This window comes from Gobio gobio (assembly GCF_949357685.1).
Source record: "Gobio gobio genome assembly, chromosome: 13".
Classification (NCBI taxonomy): domain Eukaryota; kingdom Metazoa; phylum Chordata; class Actinopteri; order Cypriniformes; family Gobionidae; genus Gobio; species Gobio gobio.
The window spans coordinates 26,550,810-26,578,288 of record NC_137106.1 but is presented as its reverse complement, the minus strand read 5'-3'; the positions used below and the strand labels follow the sequence as shown (position 1 = coordinate 26,578,288).

At 38.2% G+C, this 27,479-nt stretch overlaps 1 protein-coding gene across 1 annotated transcript in view; it reads left to right on the top strand.

Moving 5' to 3' along the window:
* The window catches only part of ttc27 (tetratricopeptide repeat domain 27), a 98,523-nt gene that overhangs the window by 29,023 nt on the left and 42,021 nt on the right, over nucleotides 1–27,479 (top strand). Inside the window, exons 9-10 of the mRNA XM_079832563.1 lie at nucleotides 1,021–1,133; nucleotides 7,361–7,427. Of these exons, the coding sequence (XP_079688689.1) occupies nucleotides 1,021–1,133; nucleotides 7,361–7,427 (180 nt within the window). The remainder of the gene's footprint in view (nucleotides 1–1,020; nucleotides 1,134–7,360; nucleotides 7,428–27,479) is intronic.

The following is a 27,479-nucleotide window of genomic DNA, read 5'->3' as shown; positions in this document are numbered from 1 at the left end:
TGGCATTTGTCTTGTGCTGATTTTGGCCCCTGGGTACACAGTACCTGTAGGGGCAAGAATGGTGCATCACTTTTCCCATCCATCAGGGGGCGACGTTTATTTTACTTTTTGACAGCAGTCATGACATTGAGCTGCAATGAAGGTCGTGAAAAATATATTTTATGCAGATTTCCATCTGTCCAATTCTTTCCCGTCTTCCTCTCGCTGTCTCTCTCCTCTTACCCCGAGGCAGTGCTTTACTTTTATTGCACATTTTTGGACGGCAGTTGAGTTTTATCTAGGGTTTGGCTGATCTGTGCAGTGGCATTGCGGTGTCTGGTATTATCTGCTTTGGCTGCAAATATGACAAATTGGGGACAGACAAAGATTTTATGGAAAATTTTAAATTCTTATCTCTGTTTCCCCTTAGCTGGCCCCGTTTTATGTGTTGTAGCCATAAAAAGGTCCAGTAAATCTTTTTTTTTTCCAGGATGGCTTGAGTTTTTGGATTAAATGTGATAAGATCAGTATTTCTTACAAACTCTGTGCAGATAGCAGTCCACTGGGTCTTTGCTATCATTTGTCTGTGTGATGGCTTTTCAGGTAAAGCTGTCAGACTTAATTTCATGGGAATCAAATTTTAACATCAACAAATTAGATTTTAAATGGGCTAAAGAAGAGGAACATGTTAATTTGCCTATGCCCCGCCCCAGCTAATAAGTATTATTGCTGACTGTGATTAATTTTTTTTTAATGCATGAGCTAGCATCATTTGCTCATTTGAGGTTATATTTCAGGAAATAACCCTTCCAAATTATAAAGAGCTAACTGCTCGTTTAATGGGACTTTTACAATGTAAAATTCGACAGGAGAATACAATACTAAATATCCTGCTATACGGCAATAAATGTCATGTTGCCTCTCCATTTTCGCTCATCTAAAGTGTGATCTGTGTCTGTCATTAAATGCTGCAAAATTAGCATTTTTAAGGTCTTTTTAGGATCTGCTCTGATTCTCATGTCTGTGTATATGTGTTTATAGGATCATCAGCTGAGTGATGATACAGTCCTGAACCAGATTAACCTGGCAGAGCCGTCCGAACATGAACTCCCGGACCTCAGCGCTGAGGAACAGGCTCTTATACTGGCCACATGGTGAGTGTCTCAGTCAGTTTGAATTGTGACTGTGATAACAGGATGGGCACCATACCCAGGTACTCTGAAGCTTAATGCACTCTGAAAATTAAATGCACTAATGACTATACACAGATACACAAAAGTGGCCTCATTTTCTGGCTGTACTTTGCAGTCCAATTCACCAGGCAGCAATTTGTATCAATCTTGTTCATAGTGACTTTCACTCTTGTGTGTCATCAGCGTTCAATATTCAGATGTTAAGAGCTGGTAGACTGTCCCCAACACAATGATAAAAGTTTTCAGCCACTTAAAGTGATAGTTCACCCAAAAATGAAAATTAGCCCATGATTTACTCACCCTCAAGTCATCCTAGGTGTATATGACATTCTTCTTTCAGATGAATACATTTTAGTAAAATGTATTAAAAATGTCCTGGCTCTTATAAGCTTTATAATGGCAGTGAATGGTTGATTCTGTTTTCAGTAGAGATGCTCCGATCAGCATTTTTGGGGCCGATCACCGATTACCGATCATCAAGATCATGATCTGCCGATTGCCGATCACAGAATGGCAGGGGAATGGCAATTTTTTATCTATAATCTTGCAGAGTTTGCACCATTTGTAGAAATGAAACTAACTCTAAATTAACTGAGTCAAGATCTTGAAGAACCACCAAGTGTTTATTTTAGAAAATGAGATAACTTAGGGCTACTGTAGGCCATCTTTCCCAAATAAATGTATATAATAAATGTTTATAATTATCTAACCTAAATATTTGATCATGCAGTGCATTTTTTTTTTTTTTTTTTTTTTTTTTTTTTTTTTTTTTATTCAGGTAGGACTAACATTAGTATTGAGGTAAGAAATACTAAAGACATTTAATAAGAAATCAAATGTAAATTAATATTGGTATTCCCTGAATAAATTAAATTAGATTAATCCTTACACTTAAGGTTGCAAAAGTTAGTCATTCAAGAGCAGTGAGTGTCATAAAGGTTCATCAAACAACACAAGACAAAGAGAAACTCAGAGACAGCAGCAGTTTATTCGACAGCTGTCACTTTAAGAGTGAACACGGATACGGTTACATGCAGTTGCACAAATGTTAACTCGCGAGTCACGACGGGGTTTACGTGCATATTCGTCAAGACGGTAATTTAGTACATACATTTGTGTGTATCTGACCATTTCAGCGCAATTTGTACTCGCAAGCTTTTTGTGAGATGGCCTGTGTGTGCATGCGTGTGTGTGTGTCTCTCCAGACCGTGCGCGCGAGTGCTGAGCGGTTTGAACACTGGCAAGACTTAAAGGGTTAGTTCACCCAAAAATGAAAATTCTGTCATTAATTACTCACCCTCATGTCGTTGGACACCCGTAAGACCTCCGTTCATATTCGGAACACAAATGAAGATATTTTAGTTGAAATCTGATGGCTGAGAAAGGCTTCACACAGGCCTCCATTGGCATTCAGTACATTGACACTTCCAAGATCCATGAAAGGCACTTAAAACGTCGTTACAAAGTCTATCTCACCACAGTGGCTCTACAATAATCATACAATGCGACGACAATAGTTTTTGTGCGCAAAAAAAAATCAAAATAACACCTTTATCCAACTTGTTCTCGACTTCCGTGTGTGCCTCCACGACGCATGCGCGAGAATATGACGTAGCGCCGGTGTTCGGGAATCGATGAAATACACACTTAAGTCTTTTGGTCATCTTTATTTGGTGATATCTCATGGGTCAAAGCATGGAAATTGCCAAATAAGTTTTGTGTTAATAATAAAATTAAGGAAGTGTCTTACAAAATACTTCACAGAATTTATCCCGCTAAGCACGTTTTGGAAAGATTTAAGTTAAAAATGTCATATACCTGTGAATTTTGTGCACTGGAAAAAGAAACTATTTTGCACCTGTTTTTTCACTGCATTTACTCAAGATTATTTTGGAAAGATTTAGAAAACTTTATTAATAGAAAAATGAATTGTATGATAGAAATATGTGTATTTGATGTCCTTTTTTATACTCAGAATGATAACTTAGAATGCAAAGAACAACATATTATAGAGTTATTGATTTTATTAGGAAAATATCATATACATAAAAAAAAGTGGGCTCAATGTAAACCAAATTTTTCACACTTTGTAAATGACTTTACATTGTATGTAAATCTCTTGGAACAAGCAAAGAACAAAAAAGCAATGAAAACATGTAATGCTTTGAAAGCACTGGACTTTATGTAATTTTTTGTTTGTATGTTTTGTTTATGTTTTTTGTTTTTCATTTCCTGACAGCTAAAGTTAATGTGATATTATGAGTATGTAATACCTCATGTTCTTTTGGCATTGAATTAAAAAAAAAACAAAAAAAAAAAACACACTTAAGCCACATTTTGAGCACTACGCCGAGACCTAAAGCACGATCAATGTAGAATCCAACAGCTTAGACACGCGCGTCTTCCTCTGCTCGTAAACAAATCGCTTCTGGGTCATATGTCCGAACGCCGGATCTGCGTCATATTCTCGCGCATGCGTCGTGGAGGCATACACGGAAGTCGAGAACAAGTTGGATAAAGGTGTTATTTTGATTTTTTTTTGCGCACAAAAACTATTGTCGTCGCATTGTATGATTATTGTAGAGCCACTGTGGTGAGATAGACTTTGTAACGACGTTTTAAGTGCCTTTCATGGATCTTGGAAGTGTCAATGTACTGAATGCCAATGGAGGCCTGTGTGAAGCCTTTCTCAGCCATCAGCTTTCAACTAAAATATCTTCATTTGTGTTCCGAATATGAACGGAGGTCTTACGGGTGTCCAACGACATGAGGGTGAGTAATTAATGACAGAATTTTCATTTTTGGGTGAACTAACCCTTTAAAAATAAATGCAAATGATAAACTTTAGTGACGATGCGACACTGCCTCGATTGTGCAAAGTGGCATATCCTGTGTCAACTGCGCAGCTCGATTTTAGTGCAGATGCGATGCGCTGATGTGAAGCCATTCAAGCATTTTGAAAGGGAGAGAGAGAGCGCGCGCACGCGGTGATTCACGCGCGCTGTTTGTGAACTAACTTACGTCCCACAGAAAGTTTTCAAATGACTGCGTAAGTTATTTAATATAGAAATATGAATTGTACCTCACCTTCAGCATTATAATTATTTTACCCGCGCTGGAAAGAGAATGAGACGGTGTCGCTGCATATCATGCCCTAGCTCTCACAGCAGGTGCAGGTTTTATGTGTCGTCAGCATGCGATCAGTTCATGAGATCGGCCTTCTTGGAGACCGCCGATCAATCATCCCAAAGCGATTATCGACCGATCGAGATCGGTTGCCGATCAATCGGAGCACCCCTAGTTTTCAGTCCATAAAAGTGCATGTACCCTTCATAAAAGTGCTCCACACGGCTCCGGGGGGTTAATAAAGGCCTTTTGAAGCTAAGTGATGCAATTGTGTAAGAAAAATATCCATATTTAAAATGTTATAGACTAAAATAACTAGCTTCCGGCAGTCAGCATTATGCTAGTTAACTTACGGCAAAAGAGTATCCCCTGATGCGATGTATAGGTACATCGCAAGCTTTTGACACCTCTCGTGGATAGGGCTGGGTAACAAACTCAAGCCCCTCTTCTCTTATATCAAAATCCTCCGCCATATCAGACTTCGAATTCATGACCAGTGTTTTATTTTGCTCTATCCTCTGCGCTTCTGCGTTCGTCAATACGCATACGTCAAGGGTTAAGGGTTACTCTTTCACCATAAATTGACGCGTACGGCAGTCCGCCGGAAGTTATTTTAGTCTATAAAATTTTAAATACGGATATTTTTCTTACACAAACGCATCATTTTAGCTACAGAAGGGCTTTTAATAACCCCCCGGAGCCATGTGGAGCACTTTTTATAATGGATATATGCACTTTTATGGACTTTAAAACAGAACTTCCCATTTACAGCCATTATAATGCTTGGAAAAGGCAGGACATTTCTTAATATAACTCTCATTTTATTCATCTGAAAGAAGAATGCCATACACACCTAGGATGAATTGAGGGTGAGTAAATCATGGGCTAACTTTCATTTTTTCGGGTGAGCTAACCCTTTAAGGGTTTTTTTTGGTCAAATTTATAATACATTTATTTACATTTTATTTATTTATTTTAAATACGTTTTTAAGCATTAATTGAATATTTATTTTTGTATTATATTATCGTTTTTTTTTATATTTTCTACTTTCTTTAGTGTGTAATGTTGCTGTTTGAGCATGAAAAGGTCCACTCCAGAGGAAAGATTTCTGATCTCCCTGTAACACCTCGATTAGTCTTGAGTTTTCTTCCGGGAACATGCATGTCGCAATATTCCTCTTTTAAATAATTTTCGGCCAATTGATATGCAAAAAAGGGGTATAGCCTGCTTGAGTTGTGTTAGTAGTGTGTTGAAACTCGCTGTTATGGTGAGGGGCATGGCATTTCTGAAACTCGTTCCAAGTGGTTTTCACTAATCGTAACACACTGGTCCAGCCGACCAATCAGAGCAGATTGGGCTTTTGAAAGGAGGGGCTTCATAGAGACTGAAAGTATAAAGAGCATTACTGACAGAGAAAAGATGTGCTGCAACAATGTTAAATATGTGAAAAATGTGTTTTTTGAACATTCAAGCATGAAAACCTTATTCTAGTAGACTCCAAAATCAAAACTTTGAAAAAGTTAAATCTTATATAATCACCATTCCTTCAGTGTTATAAAGATTGTATTTTATTTGTATTATTGTATTGCATGCACATGAATTTGTGCTTAGCAAGATTGTCGCTGGGAAGATAAAACTTTCACTTTTATAGAAGTTTTAAGTCTTGCTGAAATGCATATACTGCTACTGTCAACAGTTAAATGAATCGCACATACCACTTTTGCTAGAAATATGCGTATGTCTCTTGGTTTTTTACACTTTATTATAGACCGTTTTAAGAGTCTACCTTGTGCATGTGATATTGAACATACTTCTGAAAGTCAGGTTGTCAAAGCCCAAGCCAAAATGCTTTACGAGTATTACTTCAACAGGTCCTCTGGCTGAAATGTGCTTAAATTCATAGACACAAAAATGCACAGAATAATTGTCTCCTCTGTCTCCTAATCCTTGAGATAAGTTTTAGTAACTGCAGTATTTTAGTTCCTGACTTTTAAAGCTGCAGCTCGACATTTAATCATGTTCTGGATGTGTAAATCATTGTTATATAGGCTTGTTTTATCTTGGTAACTTTGAAGTGCTGCGTCAGGCCTCTGTTTTGCAGAATACTGGAAGGTTTTTTTTTTGTTTTTTGTGTGTGTGTGCTCAAGTGCGCTTTGAGAGTGGTCATCCACCCCCATCATAGCTCCGGAAGGATGTGCGGGGTTCTCCTACACTGCTCTCTAATTAGTGTTGTACCAGCCTGTGCACCCTGTTCCTTGTAGAAAGGTCGTCATCTTGCCCGACTGGCTGCTAGGAGACAAATTGCAGGCGTGGAATAATTAGCAGGGCGTAATTATGCAGGCCAGGGACCTTAATTGTGCTGCGTGATGGTTGAAGGTGAATTATGGGCCGTCAGTGGTGCAGTCGAGCAAATCCGCACGTACGGTTTAACGGTGTTCAGTTAGAATGCGAACAGCCTGCTGTACATTTATTATCCTCTGCTAACGTAAAGAACTGTGACGCAAATGAGAGTTTGGAGCTTTTTTTTATCCTTTTGACTTTTTGTGACAACTTTGTCTTAATCCCTTTAATGCAATACATGGGGTGACATTCACAAAATGCATGGGTCTTCCAAGGAGAAAAATAAATCTTTCACAAAGAAAATGAAGCCCCTGTTTTTGTATTGGAACTTCACTTTCATTAAAATTAAGCATGTTCCCCACACCTTATCTTTTACACTTTATCTCCTTACAAAGCAATGGGTTTGTATATTCAAGAAAAATTTGATTTAAGTTTAGTACAGCACATACTAGATTACCATAATATACAGTAATTTTACAAATTTACTGTACTAATCTATTACTTTAGCAATTTAAGGGTATTTATTTTTCACTCCATGCTTTTATTAGATTACTTATATTACTGGAGTCTAATATGAGGGAGTTGGTTACACATTTTACTTGGTTTTCATTTAGTTTTGTAAAACTTTAGTTTTTTAAGTAAATATAATGACATTTTTATGCATTACAGAGAATTAGGGATGCAACACTTTTTTGAGTGATTGTGGTTTGTTGCTTTCCAGCATAGACTTTCAGAAGAATAATCCTGTTCACAAGCTGAATGACGAGGAGCTCCTGGCTTTCACGACGGTAAGACACACTCATTTCTGTCTTTCTCTCACAGCCATCTCAGACACCTATCCGTACTCGCAGTTGCATTTTCAGTCTGACAAACGAAGTGTATATAAACAGGTCTCTCTCTCAGTTGGTCACAGTTAAGCATCTACAATGTGTCTGTTTACACAAACAAATGCAGGCGGATGAAATGGTCTAATTGTCACTTCTGTCACTCAGAACAGTAGAAAAGAGCTCAAGAGTCAAATCTTCCATGTACAGTTCATTACCTGCATACCACTTGCAAAATATTCAATTTAGAACTGTACTGGTGAAACTTTTTGACAGATGTTTACATATAAATTTACATCAGAATTCTACATAAATTCACACAAATACATTTACAATTTTTTTTAAAAAAGTACATTGCAATCAGGTTTTTGATGTGGTATTTTTGATATTGCACAATAATAGAAAATAAATTTTCCTGTCACAGTCTATGGTTTGCTGCCTGCTGTTCTTAACAAAAATCCTCCAAGTTCTGTACATTTTTCATTTTTTTTCCCCCTCCGCTTTTGTAAAGTTTGAACAATTTAGGGGCTCATACACAAATATATGCCAGTCAATAATTCATGAGAAGACAATACACAATATTAAGAGCCAAGAGTATTAAATACAGTATAGTTGGTGTTAATTTAAGTTATTATTTTTTCGAATATATTCAAATATATGCAACTTTTTCTAGGCAAAATTTTCTTTTTTTTTTATCTTCAGGGTTATGTAAACGTCTGAGCTCTGAGGCTTTTTCTGACATCTGTATGCTGTTGAGGATTTGACTTTCAGACGTTGTAATGTCAGAAAGAGGGAGATTTATTATTTTGACATGTCTTTTTTATATTTTCTAGTGTAGCAGTTTTTGACTGTCTGGGTGAGAATGATGGACAGGTTGAAAACTGCCCATTTCCTTTCAGCTCATTCACTCAAAACTCACGTTACAGGAGAGTGAAAAGCCATTGGAAACCTAAACATCTGGTTAGGGGAGCTAATGAAGACAATTCTCTGCCAGCAGGTCATATTGTCTTCCCGATAATCTTTAAGCCACTTCCTGGTAATTTAATTAGTTCAATGTTTCAGCCACAGCCACACAAAAACTCTTTGGGAAGGTGTACCCTCAGAGTCACTTCTTTTAATCTGTAGCGAGCTTCAAACCATTAAGATGTGACTCTTCTTATTAGCAAACACCCTCAACTAAAGCATCGCATACTGCATGTTCTTCTTAATCGATATGTACCGGTAAATGAAATAAAGCCCTGCGGCGGGGACGCGTCTGTAAAAGCAGCCGTGTGCTCAACGCCACACTGTCTACATCTGCTGTGAACATCATTTTTAACCACCAGCAAATTAGCATACAAAGAGTTTTTAAATCAGCAACCTGTGCCCACCAACAGCCTCAATTATTTATAGTCTGTTATTGCTGAGGACAGTTTGTGTGATTTATATCCATTTACAAATGTCTCTGACAGTGAAATCAACCATGTTAGAATCACAAATGTGTGTCTTGCTCTATCGTGGGGGTGCCATGTTAAAGTGGTTGGTCGCAGATGATAATAACATGATACTTTTAATATACTGTAGGTGTGATTGGGGTAAGCTATGCTACGGTTTACTTAAGTTGACGACTAGGCATGGAGTAATAAAAGGAGGTAAAACCAAAGTCCCTATAAGACGAGTCATTTCACTCGGCGGCCATCTTTGAAACGCCTCTCGGCCATGCAAGGACAGCTCTTATCTCTTTGAATGGGGAAACATCAAATTGTAAATTTGAAAAAAAAACTGTACATTTCATATTCGAAACCTGACAACAACTGTCCCATAAATTTTGTTTCAAAATGCTGAAATGACACAAAACTGCATTTTTCAGCCTGGAGGAAGCTCATGCGCAGTCCTAATAGCGCATCTCAGAGCGCTTGACTGTTTCTATAGCAACCGGAGCTTCTAACGGCAGCTGCAGTGACGCGTGACTTTACTAATCAACTATTGTTTTTTTCTTTTAGAAAGTGGGGCTTATTCGCCAATGGGTGTTGCACTTTCTCCCATTCATAAGTAATCGGAGTCCACCGTCTTCCTATGTGTAATATACTAATATTGTTAATTAAGCATGTCTGCAGTCAGCTATAGAGTCATAGAAACCTGTCTTGTCAGGTAAAAAAAGTGGGCAAGATGTGCCATGCAGGGGCGAGTTGAGTCAATGCAGAAAAGGTGAACAATTACATTTAAAGTAAAAGTATTAACAAAAATTAGATAAATATTTTACTGAATTATGAACATAATGTACTGAGATCTACTTGGTTTGCTAAAGTACTTCAAAAAAAAAAAGTACTTTTAAATTGTCACATTTAATTTCCATGATACATGATCTATAAACCATTGTTTTGTACTTTTTCTGTCTTCTCCTGCTGTATTTACACACAAACAATCTGAATCTGTGCTTGTATAACTGTCTAATGCTGTTTAACAGTTCTTTAGCTCATTTTCAAGGGTGATGTTTCAGCTTGTCCTCCTCCTATGTTGTTTTCTTCTTTTCTAATTTATACTTGGGTTACTGCCCTACCCGTCTTCACGGACTCCGAATCTATTTGCATTCATTAGAAGTTGCCTTTCTCTGGCTCTCGGAGGACCTCGGCTGCTCCGCCTCGCCTCGCTGTTCAAAGCTTGATATCTTTATTTGTACGAGCAATGAAGTGAGTCCTCCGATCTCGCGTTCGGCTGTGTGCACTTCTCTCTTAAACACTCCCACGTCTTGGAATGAGGTCAGTTCTTTTCAAGTGTTTTTGTGTTATGTCCAATTGCAATTTCCCCCAAAGTATTAAGTGACTTTCCCAGACAACTTTAACCTTGAGTGGACATGTTCCTACGCTTTGACAAATACACGCACCTGTTCTCATGGCGCGAAGATGTTGGTGGTCTCTCCTTGAAGTTAAACCCTCCTAATCAACACCTTTTCAAATCATAGAGTGTTCAGGAACCCGATTGGGTGTGGTACTATGAAATATGGGTCTCCATCTGTGGAAGGTTTGACTGTGTCTGACAGCTTTAGCAAACAATTCTAAGCCAATTTGAATGTGTCAACACCGTCACCGTAAATCATCAGATATGCCAATCTCAGGTTTGCTTAAGGTACGAGGCTCTGACTGACAGGGCGAAGCAGTGTGATGGATTGGAAATGAGAAGTAAAAAGGGAACGAGAAGGAAAAATGTCTCCAGAGTCTGACCCAGAGGTTTGCATCATATTCGGCAAAAGCTGTTAGAGTCAGGTCTCTCTGGAAAAATAATCTACACTTCGAGCAAAGAGTTCAAACAGCAGTTTCCTGCGCCTGATGGAGCTCTGCTTTCTGCATGAACTCTAGTCCATATTTTAAGCTGCTTGGAAACCCAATTAATTGTGTAGAATAGGTCTGTGAGTCAGTTTGGGGTGAGGACATCCTCTGCCTAATTCAATAAAAATCACTGTAGTTGATGAATTTGTGCTCATAAACACTACAATGAGATGAAATAATGATTATTTGGGTGGTTTTTCAGTATGGTTGGGAAAATTTAAATCATTTCGAAACCGTATGCAATACTTGACTCATCAGCAAGGATAGCGTTGTAAAATAAAAATGCATTATTAGTTATAACAATCGAAATATATATATAGTAACACTTTACAAAAGGCTATGGTCTCATAACATTAATGTATTAACTAACATTAACAGCGATACATTTGTTACAGTATTTATTAACTCTTTCCCCACCAGGGTTGCCAGCCACCACCAGCATTTTTGACCATTTTCACAATTTTCATAGCCCCCAGAATATTTTGTTGTATGAATATCTGAATATGCAATATATGTAAAAAAAGAACAGAGCCTCTGCTTTTGCTTAATGTTTTATTCCAGCTTAATGTATTCTTGTCAACATTTGAATGTGGGTAAGATTTATTTAAAAAAAGCTACATTTGGAGCATAAACCTGAGAAAATCGCGTTTTTGTCAAAGACTACATCCACTTCGTATTTCACAGTGATGATCAAAACATGGAGGAGATTGAGTACATCAACACTACCAAAGCTTTGCAAGGTCCTATTCCTCATCCTGGGTAATTTCATTCAGTAACATTTAGGCAATTTCATATGCTGTTTAATGATGATCGTGTTATTTAACATATGCATCTGCTTACATATGCTATCGCTTGTTTCAGCTGCATCTTCACACGTCTTTTGATCAGGAGATTCAGTACTCTTTCAGAAGATGTCATAGTGTCCCTTACCGTATAACAGAGAAAATGTCTGTCAATGGCGGGGAAAGAGTTAGTTTTTGTTAACATTAGTTAACATTAATTTTAACATACTATTGATGTTAAAAAAGTGAATTGAGTTAACCTAATTCTTATACAAATTCTAAAATACAAAAGAAAACTGAGATTAATTTTAACATACTATTGATGTTAAAAAAGTGAATTGAGTTAACCTAATTCTTATACAAATTCTAAAATACAAAAGAAAACTGAGATTAAAATTATTCATGATTTGTCCAAAATTTCAGTCAGATGGTTTGAAATTTTTTTTTTTCAAAGCAGATTTTTTTTTTTTTTTTTTCTTCTCTGTAGTCTAATTGCGTGATTCGTTTTGAGAAAATACAAGCAGCAGTCCTCTGATTAGGTTATGGTTCATTTCAACGGTTAAAAAGTAGATTTTCAGAGCTATAATAACAATGTTCATCAGTAGTCTGGTGTGTGCCAGACTCTTTTCTGTACTCTGTGCTATTAAACTCCCTGAATGTCGTTTCTGGGTGTTCGTTTTACTGAGCTTCGTTTTTAAATGCATGAGCTATACAGCATTTCCTATTTAACCTGCCTTATAGTACTGAAGCTATCCAAGAATAACCAGTGAGATGGAGCGTAACGAGGGGTGGGGACTATCATTTATATGTCAGGATTATTTATTTTCTTCATCCTCAAAATGAAGTCTTTTCAGGGAAGCCAGGCAAGGCGACGTGTTCGTGGCTGAGTTAGCACTTCTGTAGGAACAGCAGGGAACACTTTCATAGCCCAGCCGTTTAATGCTGCAAACACCTCTTTCCTCTCATTTAATCATTTCGTGAAGGGTGGGAGGATGATAAAAATGTGTGCTGTCAGAAAAAATACATTGACGAACACTCCCTCAAAGGATGAGGATGTGTTGTTTTTGTGTTTGCGGTTTTGTGTGTGTGAGAGAGCTCATTGTCGTAACTCATTGCAGAAATGTCCCGTTGCCCAATGGATGACTTTTGGTGGTGAGTTCCTTTGGTTTTAATGATCGAGAGTCATTGATTGACCTCAAATACTGTTGCACATACAGCTTATAATGATTGTATTGAATGAAACATTCTCATCATTAAAACGTAAAGTACTGAATCATTTAGGACTTATTTGTCGTTGGACATTACTAGGATCTTTTGGGCATCAATAGGCATTTGCCGCATCATTCACTTTCCCATACTGACACCAATGTTTATATGCTTCCAGAAATCAATCCAATGCCATGATTGGCTGCGTTCCCAGATGCATATTAAGCCTGGTTCTGGATTACACTGTTAATTGGTAAATCACGTTTGAACAACCCTTTTTAGTTGACAGTATGTCCAGGGAACTAGCTCTTTAAATAATGAGTTTGTTGAGATCACTAAAGCTTTTTCGTTTATTTGTTCAGCTTCATTTTTAGCCATTTTCATCATTTTTAAAAGTATTTTGCTTCAGACTGCTGTCTTATTTCTCTTCTTGATCCTTCTCCTAAACCGCTGGTCTTGGCCGTGGGAAGAGTAACATCATTGGGATCAAAATCCCCCCTCGTAAGTGCCAAACCCGCTTCAGTTTCAAAGTGCTCCTCATCTGAGATGAATCATAGAGGTTTTGAGGCTGTTCTGGTCTGATCTCTTTGGTTCGTGATGTCATGGGTGGTAGCATCTCTACTAGTTGCTGTCAAAGCTGAGCCCAGCAGTTGGCAAAACCACCCGGGCAGTTTGTACTTCCTCTATCTGTCAGCACTTTCCCGCTGTTTTGGCCACCAGACCACATGAGGTCACCTCCAGGGTGGGGCGTTTGAGCTTGTGTCAGCGGTTTAGTTTCCGATGATCATTGAACCCTCATCAGGGATCTCAATCCCTCCTCCACTAGGTCAACGTAGTGATGGCATTATGTATGTAATGTGAGCTTGTGTTTGTTTGGTTGGATTGGGTCGTTTCCTCGCTGTGTTACCCATGAGGCCGATACGTGTGTTGATCTCACTGATGATCTCTGGCCAAGGGCAGTGCACTGTTGGCTGCACTGTGTGCCTAAATCCAGTGCAGCAGAGTGTGAACGCATTGGCTCTTCCAGGGCAGTATGTCCTGTCAGATCTAAGGTGAGCACCTGCACTCATAAATCTTTTGTTCACAGAGATGGGCGCGTCTCCATTGGGCAATGCCAGGTCTGCACATCTTGAGAATATTTCAGTCAACAGTGGCTAATTTGAGCCTGGACATGGGATGGTCGTGTTGCCTGCTGTTGTTCATGATGTCATTTTGTGTGGGCGTTTCCTGAACGTTGGGCACTTTTATGTCTCAGAGGTTGATTTTTATTAAAAGCAACATTTTCAAGGTTTTTTTTTTTGTCATAGGAAGACCACATTAACTTTTTACCATGCCTTCATTCAGTTTTAGCTACTATTCAAATGGCTTTTATGTATAGATTTTGTTTTAGTCTTGTCCCAGACCCAGAATTTCTGTATTAACCTATAAATAATGTCAAAAATATGAATTATAAATATTTGTATTATTGTTTTTATTTAAAAAAAAAAATAGTAATTTCAATATTTGTGTGGACATGATTTATATAAATTAGTTTTGTATATCTCATTCCAATCACACAGAATTTTAATACATTCTTTTCTAAAGTTAGTGTACTTGTTTGCCAAGGAGACAGTAGTGTCATTAAGTTTGAAATGAAATATTACACGCAATGTAAAGAAAACCGAAATCTGGTGGGAAATTGTTCCGAATAAATTAAAAAAGATGCAGAACTCTCTTGTGATGTACACTACCATTCAAATGTTTTTACTTTTTTCCAGCAAGGATGCATTAAATTGATCGAAAGTAAAAACATTTATAATGTTTCAATTTCTATTCCAAAAAGTGCTGTTCTGTTAACTTTATTTATTAATGAATCCTGACATTTTGTTATCATGGTTTCTACAAAAAATATTAAGCAGCACAACTGTTTTCAACATTAATAATTGAACATTAAAAAATAAATAAATCACATGTCATTCTAATATGCTTATTAGAATATGAGCACCAAGAAATGTATATTAGAATGATTTCTGAAGGATCCCATGACACTGAAATCTAAGTAATTGCTGCTGAAATTTGTTTTAGGAATGTTTATTTCCTGAAAGTTTAAAAGTGCCATTAGTTGAAGAAACTCCCTTCTACAGGTTTGAATGAATTCCTCACTCGTTCTCCAATTCTTGCTGAAGGTTCCTTCTCGGCAGTTCTGTCAGAATGATAGAGCATCTGTTTTTTTTACCTGCAGTGTTCAGACTCGGAGAGAATGTTTGTGTCAGCTTGGTGCTTTGTCAAGCATGCAAAACACAGTTGATATTATATGTGGGACAGAAGCAGATTTAAAACATTCATGTCTTGATTTTCAGTTCTAGTGGGCTGTTTATTTGTATACAGTTTCTAACACTCTAAATGCAGTTAGTGTGGTTTGAATGAGAAGATGCCTTACAGTCGGAACGAGATGAGTTTAATTAATACATTAAAACAAAACATTACTCCGATCTGTTGGTGACTTTTCTCTACTGACCCTTTAGATTTAAGAGTCTGAGGATTAGACGTTAATGAGACGTTTGCTCATTCACTGTTGAAATATGCACCTGATTTAGATCTAATTTGTTTTCCCTCCCTTGTCGGAGAAGTGAGTTTATTTATGAGAAAACAGTGTGAGGTTTAATTTCCCCTCAATTCTCTTTGGCATACTCATGTTACATGTAACCACAGCACTAATTTTCTGGTCATTTTCCCTTACTACTGTCCATGACGTGATCTGGGCTTGTCCTTGTGTCTTCCTGAAGGTCAAAAGACCAGCTATGACGATACAGGCAGAGAACAAACAAGCCCTTTCCTTCCACTTTAGAGATTTACTTAATCTCCATGACAGATTTATTGCACCCAATGCTCCGTTTGATTTAACACCTGTGTTCTTACAGCCATTGTTTCTCTCTTAGACCACATAAAAGATGTTAGTAAGTTTATTGAGGTTGTTTGCCAACAACTTTTCCATCTTCTGCTGATCTGCAGTCTGCTGATGCTGGTCTTCACTGGCTGGTTGTGTGTGCAGGCATCTTTCCAGTCTACATGTGGATCCAGGAGTCTGCAGGCTGGTTAGATGGTTGTCACGTGCCCAGCAAACATCCCAGTTTTTTACTGTCCGCTTTTTATCTTTTGAGAATTTGCTACACACACACGTTGAATGTATACACATATTGAGTCATTTGCATGAAGTGGAGCACATTTACATTTATGCATTTTGGCAAGTGTTTTTGTCCAAAGTGACATTTTTATCAGTTTGTGCGCTACCTGGCAACCTTGGCATTATTGCCATGCTCTACTGCTTGAGCTACAGGAATTCAGGTATTTTTAGTTCATGCTTTGTTTTTGTAGGGGTGTATGACCAAAATATTTTTGCTGCAAATTCAACCACAAAAAAGCTTGAGGTTACGTAATCATGTCAATTTGATAATCTACTCCTTTCTTTTACATTTACTGTAGATTCAAATACAAATGCACCTTGTAACATTGAAGAACTACCAAAGAAACCTTTGTTGCAAGTCATATGCCAAAATGTCATTTTATACACGCACAGACTCAGCAGTGATCTGACATTGATTTGTTTGGTAATGAATCCCAGAGAAATGAGAATCCCTTTTGCTCCTCGGATCTTTGCTTGTTGGGTGTGTCATCTGTAATATGTCACCTGACAAGCAATTTAAAATACCTGTAATGCTGAAACCATCCAGAAGATCATAAATGTCAAAAAAAAAAAGAAAAAAAGAAAAAGTAATTTCTTTGCTGGTAACTGTTCTGCACTTTGTAAAAAAAAAAAAAAAAATGACAGGTTGTCGTTTTGTGGGGGTCGTTTGCTTGTGTGCTAAATCATAAAATGAGGATTGCCGTAAAGATTGCATTGGCACTGACATGGTGTTAAAAATAAATAATTATATTATAATAAGTATAAATAAGTATATTAATATAATTTAGTTATATTAATTATAAAAAGTATATGATAGAAGTTTTTTTGATCTGGTTTTGTTATTGAACTGAACTAGATCTAACACAACATAGTTACCTGCCATTTTCAGTTTCTGTTTATAGGGTGATAAAATATTATTTGGACCAAAGGTATGTCTCTCATCTGGGATCTTCATGTGGCTCTTTATTCACTGAAAGGTTTATGCGTCTGAAGCACCTGCCGTAATCAGAATGATATCATGGCGGCGCAGACGTGCACTGGCTCAAGTTGTCTTATTGGCTTCAGGATGGTTTCCAGGAAGGACTGGCTAGTTCAGGTTGAACTTGAGCTCTCAAATCTGTTTGGAAAGTGGAACCGCTCTGATTGTAAGCGGGTCGGCCGCTGGGGTTAATTTATAGCTGCAGCGTTTATGTGACTGTCTCACCATAAATCTTCTAGTTCCACAAGAGCCTAATGACTTTAACAGAGTACTTGCTTTTCATGTATATCTCTAAATAAATACATGTGGAATTAGGTCTTTGCAGACTTTATTACGAGATTAAGTCATCGTCTGTTAAGAAAATAATTATTTTTGTTCAGTTTGCGCTCTTACTGTTGGATTTTCCATTAGGACTTGCAGGGCGTCTCTCCAAATAAGATAAAGTACTGAGGGAAGAAAAGGGGTGTACCTTTCATCCAATAGAGAAGGACGTTTACCTCCCTCCCATTTAGCTGAGCTGTCCTGACTAAGATTTTTACGTTGGTCATTGCTCACCAGTCAACATGTTATATAAGGGTTAGGGCATCTTTCTTCTTAATGGGAATTCTTCTTTTACGTCTAGTCTGATCAACGACATCCAGACCTCACAACAAAATTTGTCTCGAGCCGAGACCTCTTTTCCAACACTGTTCTGTCGCTCAGGGGTACATTTTGGACTAAAGACACATCTCACCACCCTATTTCCAACACTGGGCTTGTGTACATGTAGATCATGGTATGTCATGTATCATAGGATTTCAGTCTTTCTGAATTAGCTGTTATTCTCTGTTAGGGACCCTTGCCATATCCAAACACCTCGAGGTGCTTGAGTCATAGCAAAGCTGGTGCACCTTCAAAGCTAGTTATTCATGCTTCCATTGTCACCTCAGGGACATGGACATTGGATTGGACGATAACCTCACAGAGGATGGCTGCTCTCCACCTTTAGTTTTCTGCATTTGTCTTCTTTGTTGTCAACATTGTTCACCAAAAGAAATGTAAAAACTGAGGATTTCATGGTAGATTATTCAGCCACTGACAGAGGCATGCTTTGACTGTCTAGTAAACTGTATTTAGGTAAAAAAAAAGGAGTGCATGTCTTACAAATGATCTAAAGCGATTGTGACATGACTGATTCAAGACGCAAGAGGACTTTAGGGTAACTTCCTTAAAAATTTTGGAATGGTTTTATCAGTCAGAAGTTCTCAGCCTTTTGAATGAATGATGCGGTGACCAGATGTGTTTAGAGGTCAGCACTCAAGTGGTCTCAGTGCCAGTCGAAATTTAGAATGGAAGAATTGGCTCCTTTTCTGTTTATGAGTATTCATTTGAATCAAATTGGCTACAACACATGGGAATTTGAACTGGAATTAATGGTATGTTATTTGCTTAGTTCCAAACCATATGAGTTTCTTTCTTTCTTCTGTTGAACTCAAAAGGAAATATTTTGAACGATGCCGGTAACCCAACAGTTGACGCTAGCCATTGACTTCCAAAATACTATGAAAGTCAATGTTACTGTCAACTGTCTGGTTACCAACATTCTTCAAAATATCTTCGTTTGTGTCAAAAGTCATAATTTTTTCTCAATTCGTGACCCCTTTAACGTGGGTTTGCTGAAGATCTTTAAACTGAGGAGCTATATCCCTCCTCTAATATGTTACTCATGTTTTACCCTTAATTTTTCTGACCCAGGTGGGTTTGATTAGAGTGTGTGCTGAAAGTTGAAGTTCTCAAATTTGCCTCAATCATGTGTGTTTAGCCAGCAGTCCTCCACAGGTAAAACTGCTAGTGAAGAGGTATTGCACCAGAACCTAGAATGTGGCCACAGATAATACACTTTTTTTTCTTTTCATTTCTCTTTCAACAGTTTAATACACAACCTGTTCCTCGTGAAGTCATTGAGACGCATCCCAGCTGTATTATATTTGGCTGTCATCGACAGGTTTAAATTATATAATGCAAAAATGAATCTCCTTGCAGTCTGCGCATGGCATCATACTTGGGCTACCTGCTTCAGAAATGAAATGACACTTGAACTTTGAAGATAAAGTTGTGGTCTCTATGAGCTCATGTCTGACACTTTGTTGTTCAGGGAACATTGATGATTTTGTACTGGATTTATAGCCTCCTTTTGAGGTTTCTTCCCACATACCTAACATATTAAATTAATATCCATGTAAATACTTTGCAGCAGCCATATTGTGTTACAGTTGCTAAAGGTAACTCTCTTTTTATATAATAGACATTGTGCAGATACACATTAGTGATCTGGCAGTGAAGGACTATTTACACAGGCTTACGGAGAAGCTTGGGCAATTTAGAGTTGGTTCAAGATTGCCGCTGAACAGTGCCGCTGATTCAGTATGTAGCGGTGACTGTTTCATTCTGATGGCCTGAGAAATATTGCCCGAGTGGCAATCAGTTACTTGTACTTTATTTATATGATTTAGATTATATGAACGATCCTTTGTCAGCTTACTTTCATGAAATTAATCAACTCCCAGAGGCTCTTTATTTGTTTAAAATTAAATGTATATTTAAATGGTTTATTTATTTTTACTTAAGATAATTATGGTCTATTTAGGTGAGATTAAGAATGGCAATGGTTCTTGTGTTTTTCATAAACACTTCCATACCTAAACAAAATGATAACTTTGGCTCTGCTTCCAAGCAAACCATGTGGTCATGGTCGACTGTCAAGATTGTAATCATACATAAACATAACACATACTTATTGCAAAAGGAGTTTAACACAACATTTACCAGGTTGTGTAATCCATTGTACTTTTGTGCCCCAAGAGAAACTCATTGTTGATGTAAATTGTCACAGAAAATGATCTAATGTTCCCTCTATTGCTCAATTCAATGACATCTTAGACTCAGAGTCTGCTGCTATCCGGTCTTTCCTTCCACCACTTCAGCAGTATTAATATGAAGTATACAGTCCTCAGTAAATAGGAACTTAATGGTTTATAATGCTGGTGGTTTTGTTGTAGTTAACCAGTAAAAAGTAAAGACTTATGTTCAGGGAATTTCACTATAGCGTTTTAGAGTCAGTCATGCCTTGATCTTCTACAGAAAGAGACTAAAGTCTTTTTTTATTCCCAGAAATGAGGACATTTTACTCTTTCTTTGTGCAATTAAAGTAATAAAGGTAAAGACTCGGACCACTGAACATCTCATTTAGGCGGCTCTTAAATTTCCCTCTCCCTCCATTTCTCATGGTGTCTCTCTCTCTCTTGGAAAGTCCTCTGAAGAGCTGTGCTGCTACTGCTCACATCTACTGTTCTGTCTCTCATCTTTGGACGGGTGTCTCTGAAGGCGGCCTGCTGCGGCTTTAGCTCATTTATTATTCCAGCTGTGCTTTTATTAGTGATGTCAACCTTCTCAGAGTCACTCACAAAGTCTTTTTATAGTCTTATACATTAGTATCCAGAAGACTGGCTATTCTATTTTTTTGTCGCTTTTTAATGTGAACTTTTTTGTTATGTAACTTAATTAATTGAGAATCTCACCTGAAATAAATCTGATAACATCAGTAATCTTCCTTCACTCAGCTGATTTCCATGTTCTGTCTTTTAAAGAATCTGTGGTTCGTGGCATATAATCCAGGGTATTTCTCAACTTTATTGAGTTTTTCCTCGTCCTTTTCACTATCGTTACGCTACTCTATGTTATTGAAGTCATCTGAAATGTGTTGGGAATGTAAACTTGTGTCCAAAACTAAGTTATGCTTTCGCATTGAGGTTAAATGTATGAAAAAAGAGACAACGGGGCAAAATGAAAGATTAGAATGGGCTACGTTTATTATACAGTTTTTCCTTTATTTTTAGACTTTATTCAAGCTGTAAAACTAGGAATGTAAAACTAAATGTATCTTGCAGCACAGTGGTGAAGTCAGTATGTACATTTAATGTTGTCTGGCTATCACCAGACCAAGCTCAATTTAAGATTGAACATTGGTCTGGGGAGTGTGCTATGTATTTTCTACTGCACAAGAGGCGTGATAAACGAGCATAAATTACATGACTCTGTACGCAATTGGATAGTCCTTCAACCAATCAGACCACAAGAGGGCAACGACCCGATTGCGATTGGTTCCCGCAATGTAACAGAAGCAGTAGAAATGAATGTACAGTTTTCCAGACTGAGTTGCAGGGCAAAATCAAATCGCCGGCAGATCAGGCTGGGTTTACCCAGTCTACATTTAATGATGATTTGGGATCCAATATAAAATAAAGAAACCGCAAACTATGTTGGTGGTCTGTGGCGCAGCAGGATTTTGCAGAGTCAGATGCCGAGTGGCGTTGCGTGTGTGACACTCATAGAAAACAATGTATTAGAATTTCAGCTCAATGTGGAACTGTGCTTCTTGTCCAGGGTGCGATCCCCTGTATAGTACAGCAAATTACATAAAAAAAAATGAAAAAAATCACTTGCCAAGGAAGGGTAATGAATTGCCCTTAAGAACGGTTACAGTGATTGGTGAAAATGGACGTTTTGAGCCAGTCATGATGAGTGTAAGGTGGTAGGTAAATTTAAGCCAGCATGAAATGAAAATTCACCTCATCTTTTTTCTAGATACATGCTATTGACCTCGACCATATCTTCTCCTTGGTGAAGATTGGCAGATCTCTCCAGTCATTTCACCTATATGAACCATGCATTCAGATCTGCCTCCATCCAAGTCCCTGCCCTACATTCTTTAGTTTTTCTATAGTCACTCTGATATACATCACAATATGGAATAAAATGTCGCTACTCCCATTTAATTGTGACTTTAAAGCTAAGGAAACTGAAGGCCAATATATTTATTTTCTGTGAAAACTAACCATACTCTGTCTCAGTCTTGGGCTGGTCTGGTAATTTAAAATGCTTTCCCTCCCATTTCCGAGCCCTGATACTGTTACCATAGCAACACAGGTTTTTCAGAAGCGTGTGGAGAGGAACAGAGGTGCCATTCTGGAAGGAGTGGGAGGGGTCACCAGCTTGAAAAGTTGTTTCTTGGTGGTTTCTTCTTCCCTAGGGAAGGAAGCTGCTTTGTGATAATCATCTTGTCAACTTGGTATTGCAGTGAGCAGCGAAATCTCTTAGGGTGGGAAAATATTTTGTGCAACTCCCAAAGTGCACAGAAGCACCATATAAATAAATACATGCATACATATACAGTACCAGTACCCTTTTTTATCTTCTCATCAGCTGAGAACAGTGCATTTTTTGTGTGTGTGGGTTCTCAGTTTGTCACCCCCTGTATAGCATATCTTCCTGTGTTGAGAACAGTCTCTGCTTCCTCTACTTTAGTTATGCTTTGTCCTGGTATCACACACAAAATCAGGCCTGTTGACTTTGTATCCATCTTCAAACTAAATGGAGACTGCTGACTTATCTGTGGAAGTCCACTGCCTCTTCAACACACCAACATTTGGGGGCTTTTCCTCTCTTCTTTACTCGTTCATGTGTTCAAATCAAGCTGTGCTTTTTTATGCTTGTTTGGTAGGCGTTTCTGGAATTTTATTGCGTTTTGTGCATCCCACTGTAGCTATGATCGGAGTGAATTTGGGTTTTGTCTTGGATTCTGTCTGACCTCAGGTGGCGCTGCTCGTTCCTCCTCCTCCTCAGACCCTCCTCAGGGATCTTCTGTTATCAGGTTCAGATCTCAGATATGCACCCTGGGTTATGCATAGATAGATAGATGCATAGATAGCGCACACGTAGAGAGAACTCAGGAAGTTTTGCTGAGGAAAAGACAAAATAATCCGCACATTATCAGCTTGAGTTTCCAAAAGATGTACTGCCAAAATGCTTATGTCACTAACAATTTCTGCCCCTCCATCTGATACTTTCAGCCCATTGGGAGACAGTCGAAGTGTCTCTGTTATTCATTATGTTCATCAGTGCTTCAGAGACATAGCCAGGTTTATTTTATTGAGGGATAGTCCAAAAATGAGAATTGAGATCTTTCTGGCTCTGTACCAAACCTTCGAATTTAACATTCTTTCCTAACTGACTAACTTGAGATTCTCAAAATACACATTGTGCATGTAGCACAAGAAACTTAGTCTCACATTGGCAAAACTTTGACTAAACATATTGTTTCTTATTTTGTTCAAGAACCATTGTTTTTTTCTTTATGATTTAGATCAATCTTTTTTCTATCAATACTTTTTAATGCTCAATGAAAACAGAATTTTACTCCGTAAGATGCTGTGCCTTATCTGTTCGTCATAGATCAAGTCTCTTATGAGGCAGCATAACTTTTCTGCCTACTGTTCGTAACAACCTTCTCATTGTGAGCTTGCCAAAAATGCCTAAAAATGCTGTCTGGGTAGGCAGCTCAACTGGTGCCCACTCTGGCACTGTAGTCTTCCTGGAGCCCTTGTGTCTGTAGACAGAGTTGGGGTGAGGCCTGTTACAGTAAGGCTGAGTTTAAATATAGATATTTCCACACAGATAAATACAGACCCCCACAGTACAGTACACTAACACACAGTGAGAAAATGGCCCACAGGAGACTGGTATGTTTCTTACGGATACGTTCTCCCCAGCAGGGCCCTCAACCATTCTCCTCCTAAAAATAAATCAGCCACCATTTTGCAAGTTTTGTAAGACGAATGCAATGTTTAGCAAATTTAAAGGGGTCATGAACTGCATTATTTTGTTATTTTGTTTTCTGGGGTGCACTTATAATGTCAGTATATTTTTTACATCAAAATTTGTCAATTTAGAAATAAAAGGCATTTCTCCTACATTTATTTTAACCCTCTGCTCTGAACGTTCTCAAACTTTTGCCATATTTTTACTATTACAGCTCTCTCAAGGTTAACTAATCATGTAAAGTGTTGCGTTATAGCATTATATTTAGATTGTGGTACAAAAGGTTGCAGTGATGAGCATCACAGACATTCATCATAACTAACAGTGCAAAGTACACAATGTAAATAAGAGATCCCTTAATTATAACTGGAATTTTGGTACGAATCCAGAACTCAGTCACTGATAAACTCTTTGATTGAGTTTTTGATTGACAGCTCCAGCAATTGTGAAGGGAGCGTTCTTTGATCGCTTTCTATTTATAATTTAATCAGTTGACAGATTTTCATCCTACTAAGAGAAACGATGTGAAGTTGACCGTTTAGTCACTGGTTTTATTTACTAACACATTAGCAATAACACACAGCAATAAACGATTTTGAGACGAACGTCGACTACACAAATCATTCTATATCAGAAGTCAGTGGTGATTTTGGTTTGACACATACACATATTCTGTACATATCAAACGATCTGTAACAAAGCAATAGTGACGCAGTAAAATCTTTTTTTACTCGCTGTATTGTACGGTTCTTGTCCGATCCAGTATAGAAGTCACAGCATGTTTTTTTTTTTTCATTTCAGTCTCTGCATCCAACGGTAGAAGGCAAAGCCAGTATCGTAACAGTCGCTGGTAAAACGTACGGTACAGAGTACAAACACGCAAGTCGTCATACACTATATTGGCAAAAGTTTTGGGACGTCTGCCTTTCTTAATCCGTAGGGCTTAATATGGAGTTGACAGCTTTGCAGCTACAACAGCTTCTACTCTTCTGGAAGGCTTTCCACAAGGTTTAGGAGTTTGTCTGTGGGAATTTTTGACCATTCTTCTAGAAGCGCATTTGTGAGGTCAGGCACAGATGTTGGACTAGCAGGCCTGGAACCAAAGGTGTTTTATCTGGTTGGTCAGGTCTCTGTGCAGGCCAGTCAAGTTCCTCCACACAAAACTCGCTCATCCATGTTTTTATGGACCTTGCTTTGTGCACTGGTGTCATGTTGGAACAGGAAGGGGCCATCCCCAAACTGTTCCCACAAAGTTGGGAGCATGAAATTGTCCAAAATGTCTTGGTATGCTTCACTGGAACTAAGGGGCCAGGCCCAACCCTTGAAAACAAACCCACATCATAATCCACCCCCCCCCCCCCCACCTCCACCAAACTTTACACTTGACACAATGCATTCAGGCAAGTACCGTTGTCCTGGCAACCGTCAAACCCAGATTCATCCATCGGATTCCCAGACAGAGAGGCATGATTCGTCACTCCAGAGAACACGTCTCCACTGCTCTAGAGTCCAGTGGTGGCTTGCTTTACACCACTGCATCAGACGCTTTGCATTGCACTTGATGTAAGGCTTGGATGCAGCTGCTCAGCCATGGAAACCCATTCCATAAAGCTCTCTACGCACTGTTCTTGAGATAATCTGAAGGCCACACAAAGTTTGGAGGTCTGTAGCTAATGAATCTGTAGAAAGTTGGCGACTTCTCCACACTGTGCGCCTCAGCATGTGCTGACCCCCCTTTGATTTTACGTGGCCTACCACTTTGTGGCTGAGTTACTATTGTTTCCAAGTGCTTCCACTTTGTAACACTAACTAAAATTGTAGTAAAAATTAGTAATGCCTTACAAATACGGGGAAGATGATGGAGAGCAGTGTTTCACAGCATATCTGATCTTTGAAGTTAAGAAGGGAAGATGAGAGTGCTTTGAAGTGTACGTCAGGTTTAAGAGCAGGAGTTTGAGTCAGGCTTGAAGCCCTCATAAATCACAGTGAACCTTCCAGTGCTTTTGTCCTTTCCTTTCTTCTCCTTTGTAGGTTAGAGGACCGAAGTGGTGTTACCCTTTCCTGTAATAAATGCTTTGAGGGGAGGAGGCCAGACATGGTGCTTGAAATCACAAGACTCGTGTGTATATGTACACACTGCCGCAGTCATTCTCGGGAACTGACCTTTTGTTCATTTACTACATATACTCCATTACTCATACTCTCTCTTGCTGTCCAGGAAGCCCAGAATCAACCCTCCCTCTATCCTTCCATCTCTCCCCAATTGGCTGCAAAACAGAGCGGATCCTCACTCAGTGAAAATGCTCACAGCTCACTATCTGACAGCGGTTCAGTATCTCTTATTGAGTTACTGTACTCCGGATAGATTCACCATTGTCTTTCTCTTACCATTTGTGCTGTGATCTCATGATCTGATCTTTGCTTCTGTCCCCGCACATCTCACATTCTCCAGTTGTCCTTGGATTCCAAATGGCAAATCCTCTTATTTTAAGCATTTGTATCTTCCAAATTGGGGATATTTCTGGCACTTCAGGCACTCCAGGTACCTGTATTAAGTGAACTGCAAGTCACATCTTCTAAATGACTGCTTATTTAACCTCTTATTTATTTTAAAGGGTTAGTTCACCAAAAAAAAATTAATTGTCATATAATTACTTACCCTCATGTCGTTCCAAACCCTCAAGACCTTCGTTCATCTTCAGAACACAAATAAAAAATAAATTAAAAAAGTTTACGTTGTAAATACAGTGCAAATGCTGTTCACATGAGCACCACGAGGCATGCGTGTGATGCTGATGCAGGAGCTAGCCAATGGTGAGCCGTCATTCTACTGTAGAACCGCGTAGAACTCAGAAGCGCTGCACTGTATTTACAACATAAACTGCGTAGGAGACTGGCACAGACGAGAAGAAACGTTGATTAAAGTCGTTATTTTTGTTTGATTTTTGCGCACAAAAAGTATTCTCATCGCTTCATAAAATTAAGGTTAAACCACTGTAGTCACATGGACTATTTTAATGATGTCTTTCCTACCTTTTTGGGCCTTGAAAGTGGTAATAAAATAGATGTCTATGGAGGGGTCCGAGAGCTCTCGGATTTCATCAAAAATATCTCAATTTGTTTTCTGAAGAGGAACGAAGCTCTTACGGGTTTGGAACGACATGTTGGTGAGTAATTAATGACAGAATGTTTATCTTTTGGGTGGGCTAAAACTTTAATATTATAAAGAATCGAAAGCACATTTTTTTGACTAGATATGGCTTGGGTCCATCTATCATAGTAAGCAGTGTATTTTTACATTTATATTTAGATTACCTTTTTTGTCATCTTATAGTCACTTAAAGTTAATCTTTTTAAACACACACACAAACATGGTAGCAGTTTATTTTATAGTCCTGTTCCCCATGTACATACTATGTACTTATTATAGTTATTACAATAACTGGGTAATAACTAGGTACTAATCCTGAACCTGCCCCTAAACCTAACCTTAACCCATGTAGTTACCTTTTGTTAACCCAGTACTTTCTTAGGTAAGTACACTTATTTACACAAGTGCACATACTGTAAAATAAAGAAGTGCAACCAAAAAAATCGAATAATGCTGCTTAATGTAATCTTTAGCAAATCTCTGAATGAATATCAACTTTTCATACTGTGAAATTTTTGTATTAGACATTGGTTATTAAAACAATGAATTATTGCCTTATCAGTATTAGCCAGAATTGTAATATTCATGCGTCCCTAGTACTAGGCAGTCAACAAATAACATTAACTTTTTTAAACATCAAGATTTTAGTTTAATATATATATATGTAAATGTTTGCTCAGTAGTATAAATAGCCTAAGCATTTACTACTAAAAACCTTTTCCCCTTTGCAGATGTATATTTTCATGCGTTTTTTTGTATGCCTTGTGCTGTTTTAAATGGTGCATCTGAGACAC